The sequence below is a fragment of the Pistacia vera genome, unplaced genomic scaffold (assembly GCF_008641045.1).
Source record: "Pistacia vera cultivar Batoury unplaced genomic scaffold, PisVer_v2 Contig128, whole genome shotgun sequence".
Lineage (NCBI taxonomy): Eukaryota > Viridiplantae > Streptophyta > Magnoliopsida > Sapindales > Anacardiaceae > Pistacia > Pistacia vera.
Window position 1 is genome coordinate 504,081 of NW_022195335.1, and position 6,000 is coordinate 510,080.

The 6,000-nt window shown below is 34.6% G+C and overlaps 1 protein-coding gene across 2 annotated transcripts; it reads right to left on the reverse strand.

Annotated features, from left to right (window-relative positions):
- Window positions 1-1,321: 1,321 nt before the first annotated feature.
- On the reverse strand, window positions 1,322-2,737 carry LOC116121768 (protein EARLY RESPONSIVE TO DEHYDRATION 15-like). 2 transcript variants are annotated; one of them, XM_031407715.1, is made up of 3 exons: window positions 2,620-2,737; window positions 1,790-2,151; window positions 1,322-1,695 (listed from the first exon to the last, which is right to left on the reverse strand). In XM_031407715.1, the coding sequence occupies exons 2-3, from the start codon at window positions 2,130-2,132 to the stop codon at window positions 1,547-1,549; spliced, it is 492 nt and encodes a 163-aa protein (XP_031263575.1). In that variant the 5' UTR covers window positions 2,133-2,151; window positions 2,620-2,737; the 3' UTR covers window positions 1,322-1,546. The 2 variants fall into 2 exon arrangements, with proteins under 2 accessions (XP_031263575.1, XP_031263574.1); XM_031407714.1 differs by having other exon boundaries at window positions 1,790-2,173; window positions 2,620-2,648.
- Window positions 2,738-6,000: the final 3,263 nt, after the last annotated feature.

Here is a 6,000-nt window from a genome sequence, read left to right on the forward strand (position 1 = left end):
CTTTTTTACGCGTTCTGGTATTGACCACAACCTTGAGTTCTTGCGGGACCCAACCACGTGAGCTCACTAATTTCTAATATTTTAAAAAGTCATTTCGGTGGATGATGAAACTGCGGGAAGGGGTTGCTAGGCTCAAGTCGGATGGAGGGGTGTATCTTTGTCTGTTATAAATGTAATATTATCTAACATGTTTATTATGGGAATTTTGATCGCTTAGCCCCCACTAAATATTTAATTTAAGGATCTTCAATCCTTTCTCACAAAAGAAAAAGATACAAATACCCAATTATGGAAGATACCGTCTTTGAACATGTTACAAATATCACTGTCTTGTAATATGCAAGGTGTCCAGCAAGATGATGTGCTGCAAGACTTACAAAATAGTATTATGAGAAATTGATTAAAATTAAAGAAAACATAAATAGGGGTAAAAACTCCATAAATATTCAAATACCATAGAAAGTTTGTTCTGCTAGTGCTAGTGCTGGAGATAAAATTAAAGTTGTTTGGCTGGTAGTGAATGACAAAACAAAGAACCTTGTAGGCAACTCGTTGTTTTCCTAATTGTGTTCCCGTTGGCGTGAGTCACAACTCAAAAAGTCGGTCAGTTTCCTATAGCAGAATGAAGATAGAGGACAACAGAACTGAGGCCACTATAATATATTCTTTTTTCATTGAATGTCCTCCCTTAAAAATTTACAGGTAATATGTGAAACAATGGCACATCACACTCCCCTTTTAACTTTTAAGTTAAGATATTTGCTTTGCCAGGATGTTTTTAAACCAAGTTACATTCTCTCGTTATCTCACTCTCATCCAGGTAGAAACATGAATCAGGATAAGCAGAAGCTTTAAATATGTTCCCTTGTTTCTTTTAATGCTCTTAGCTCTGATCAGCACTTACTTGCCTTCGTTCAATCTCCAATGTCGGAGATCAAATGTCATAAATTACCAGAAATAACGAACTGCCACAACCTTTTATACTAACCCACCAAAAGAACTCATTTTGCAGTAATCACACCCATAAAACAAGGCAATTAAATAGATACCCAGAAAATTGGCAAAACTCAGAGATCAGTCAGATAAATAAAACTATTGCTTCTACCCCAGTTGTGAAGGTCCAAGATCACTGATTCCATATAACAAGAAGAAAGTCCAGTATGCACAGTCCAAATTAGTATCAAGGTTAGATTGCCCACCAATCAACAATGTTTACAGGGGTCTAAACTCTAAAGAATCAACAAAGATGCCAATCTAAGCTGCCCATTTGGCTTAAAAACTATTCATCGCAAGTCTTGGATGACTTATAGAGGGAGATTCCAACAGAAATTTTTTTTCCTCATTTTTCTAAACTTGTACAATTTCATTTTTTTACATTTTTCTTAAGGTTTCTTTGGTTAACTGAAAACAAAGACATGAGAATGAACAAGGAGTTATACAAGAGTTGCAACCTTGCTCTGTACAGCAATTACAGAATGCGGAAACTACATTACTCTAGTTGGTTGTTGGATAAACTGTAAGCTAAAGCCATTGCATATTCCCCTTTTCAACGAGGTTGCTGGATGCAGCGGGGACTGCACTTTGGGTTCACATACTTGGCTGCCTTCTCAGCATATTTTGCGGGCTCCAAGGACGACGCCTTGGGAGACTTCAACAAGCTCAAATTCTTGAAGACTTCTGCATCCTTTTCCAACCCTATAATTCCAAATCAGAGCTCATCAAATTGAAGTTCAATAACTAACAACATGGTTAAAGAGTAAAACTTATGGTATATACAATCCATCCATACCAGCATTAGCAGGTAGAGGGGATGAAACATTTTCGAATTCAGTTTCATAAGACGCAACGAAATCATCAAATTGCGCTGAGAAATTGTCACCAACATCAAGGTCAAAAGTATCAGGAAGCAAGTCCGCAACATTGGTGCAATCAAAATCAAAATCATCTTGATCATTGTCATAAAAGCCATCCTCGCCCTGGTGTTGACTGAGCCAGTAGTCTCGGTACCAAGTGGAGGTAGTAATTAGTTGCCACCATTCAGGGGAAAAATCCTCCACCTGCCTAAAAGCAGCTGGAATGAAAAGTGGGGCATTAGGGTTCAACCTTGAACTTCCTCCAGAAACTAGCGCCATCTGATCCTGTCTTCTATATCTGTATACGTCCCCAGACCAGTCTAAACCAATCAAAAACAAAGGGCAGTAAATTAAAAATTGAAGAATTCAATCAGTCTACTTTACTATTCTACTTGATGAACAACAATCAAATTAGCTTATATGCTCCACCACCACGGACAAAAATCAAAAGCCCAATTCAGAAAACCCAGAAAGAAAAATTCAACATCAGATCAAAGCCTACTTAACCCTTGAAAATAGTAGAAATCAGATATTTAAAAACCCCATCTTTCATGCTAAGCAATTTAAGATAAGTAATTTTTCTTTTTCCCTCTTACTAAAAAAACAAACCAGTTTTCATGATAGATCTAATATTTAGTAAACAATAAGATCATAAAGATGAGATCTCTAATCAACAAAAATATTTTTGTCAACAAAGTTTCACCTCAAACTTGCATAATTTATGTGAAAAAATGAGAAAATAAAATGAAACGAGAGAGATTTTTACCTTAGAGCGAAAGAAAAATATATGCTGATATTTTTCTGATGCTTGTATTAGGCCAAAGGTGATATATAGTAGTGGAGTTCCGAGCCTATTAGGTTCGGTCTACGAGCCTGGTTGGTTCGTGCAATGAAAACTCAGCAACTTGATACCACTGTACAGCCTGCGATATTTTATCCGGTTACAGGGATGCTGTTTCTTGACTTTTGACTTTCGCTTTTGCCTGCTATTTCTTTTTTACGCGTTCTAGTATTGACCACAACCTAAACGTGGCACGTCACCTTGCGGGACCCAACCACGTGAGCTCACTAATTTCTAATATTTTAAAAAAGGGAAATTAAGAAATGTTTTAGACGTGGGAAGCATAATACATGTTTTATGGTGTAATTATAGTTATGAGTAATTTAATTTCGGTAGTGGAACTTTAATTAACACATATAAGGACAAATGATTAAAAGTGAACGGCTAGGATACTGCCAGGAAGTGGTGATAAGATGGGGACGGTTTAGGTAGGGAAGAGCAAGTAATGCGCGTAATCCACATGGATTGTTGGTGGGTAAGGTAAGAAGATGATTGAAAATTGACACCTCCACCAAATCATACTCTACTTTATTATCTAAACCTTAATTAAGATTATTTGAAGTGTGAATTTAACATTGCCAGTGAAATTTGTAATAATATACATTTTAAAATTAAATTACAATATTTATGATTGTATTAGTCATTGATCTTCAGTTAAAATTTCTTTATTGATGATTGATTAAAAAAAAATTTCACCATAAATCAATATTTCTCCTCTGCCGGCTGTTCATTTTTTTTTTTTACTAATTTTAATGCAGAAAAATTAACTTAAGAAAGTTTTTCTGTTAATTTTATAGTATTAATCTAGGCTGTACAGGTGTCCTCAAATTGATGACTCAGATACATTCACTTTCACTCTTTATAAAAGCTCATTCCTCATCTCTATCTTCATTTTTACCGACCCTATCCTTTTTTTGTTCACCATCAATCAGGGTTGGACCAGCTTAAAATTTTAGTTTGATCTTCCAGTTAATTTCAAAAATGCCCCCCATTTTTTAAGGCCTGTAAGCCTGTAACTTAAGAGAGCTCAAAATTGGTGGCTCAATTAAATAAAGACTAATAATGCTACGGACATAGAAAACTTTGCACATAAATTTTGCACCATGTCAGTTGACTAAACATAGCCACATAGTATATTAACAAATATTCTGTGAATAAACAGTTACCCACCAAATATAGACGGTTGTCTGTGATTATTGGACGACTGATCATTTTAAATGGACTTTCGTCAATGAGAAAATAACAATGGATTCCCAAATCCATTTACTCCCCGTCCATATTTTAAACTAAAAAAATTTGAAAACAAAAATCATGGACGTTCGTCCATAATACTCAAGGAACAAGCGTCCACCTAGAATAGACTCTCGTCTATAATTTAAATTAAAACATTTTTAAAACCAAAATCATGGACACCTGTTCATGCAGTGTACACAAGTAGTAATGAAAAAAGAAACACAACATAGAACCCAATATTTTTCCTCCCTTATCCCATTTTTACATCCACACTCATCTAATCTCATCCAAAATTTGAAAATATTCTGGGTGGTCCGACAAAAACAAGTTCCATATAACATAATCCAACCATTCTATTCAAAAGAAAATAAAAGAAACATATCTTTTTGTTCAAGAAATGAAAAGTAAGCAGAATCATGTCTTAACTATTGGTTTCATCAAGGGATTGGAAGAATTCCCAAACTACATGCTTTTGATTATAATTGAACAAGATGTGATGTGGATAAAATGAAGCTTTGCTCTCTGTACACATGTATTGACTAGTTAATATTTCAGACCATAAAATAATTCTATTACCATAAAATAATCATGTTGCTGTTCATGATGTTCATCAAAGGAAAGATTCAAGGCATTATAGAAATTTTGGTTTTAAAAATGTTTTAATTTAAACTATGGACGGGTGTCTATTCTAAGTGGACGTCCGTCCCTTGAGTAGGGATGCCCGTCCATAATATACGGACGGGCGTCTATGATTTTTGTTTTCAATTTTTTTTAATTTAAAATATGGATGGAGTAGACGCCCGTCTGTAGTAAATGGACTACTGTCCATATAATATAGACGGGAGTCTATTCTTATTTTCTCATGGATGGGAGTCTATTTAAAATGAATGGTCGTCCAATAATCACGAACAGTCGTCCATATTTGATGGACGACCATTCATTCGCGGAATATTTATTAATATGATACATGGCTACGTCTACTCAATTGACACATCATTCGGTGCAACTCTTCGGTGTCCGTAGAATTATTGAAATAAATACATAGTTTATTTAAACCCTCTTGCCCTTTTTTTCATCTTTCCATTTCGTCCCAGTATGATTGGTTAATTTTGAGCCCTCCTTCAATTAGTTCTCCTTTTTGTTTGTGAAAGCACAATTTTTAGGCCCCCTTCTTTATTCTTTTTTCCTTTCATCCCAACATGGCGGGTAAATTCTAAAAGCCCCTTATATTCTTCGTGATTTTCCCCCAACCTTGGCAACCCCTGCATCTCAAGCTGAATTTTTGAGGCCCCTTAATTCTTTGTGTCTCTCTTTTCATCCCGAACTTCGCACGGCCTAACGTGTTGGGTTGAATGATTTAGGCCTCTTCTTATTTTTGTTATCACCATTTTCGACCCATCATCATTTTTTTTTCATCACCCTATGGATAGAGCTTCAAAGTTTGGCGACCGTTTCCCAATAATTTAGTTTTTGGTTACATGCAGGGGCGGATCCAACCCCTACAAGGGTAGGCCTTATATTTTAAAAAAGGAATTAATACTATATAGATCCATAAATTTGTTATTAATATATATACCAAGTCCATCCTCAGATTTAAAAAAAAAAAAAAATGAGAACTGTTATACATATATCTAAGCCTATAAAAAACTTGCTATTAATATATATATTTCAAGCTCACATAATATTAAAAATTTAAAACTCTCTCCACTCTTTTTCTCTATGGCTCTACTTACTTTTTATGATTTTATCCCTCAAATTCTTTACTCTCTCATTTTCTAATTCTCTTTCTCATGCTATTCGCTCTTAAAACTTTTGAAGATTGAAATTATTAAAGTTTTCACTGCTCAAGGTGGAACAATTAGCTCCGTTTTCTGTTTTATCAGTTTTAAGTATGTGTATTACTTATTTCAATTTAGTTTATTTTAGAGTTAAATTATTTTATTCTAATTTGAGAGAAAAAGACATGGGTCTTGTGAGTTTATTTTGTGTTTTGTGTCTAAGAATAAACATACTTTCTCAAATTAAAACCTTAACTATATTTTAAAGAACGTTATTCATCACTCTTGACCCACC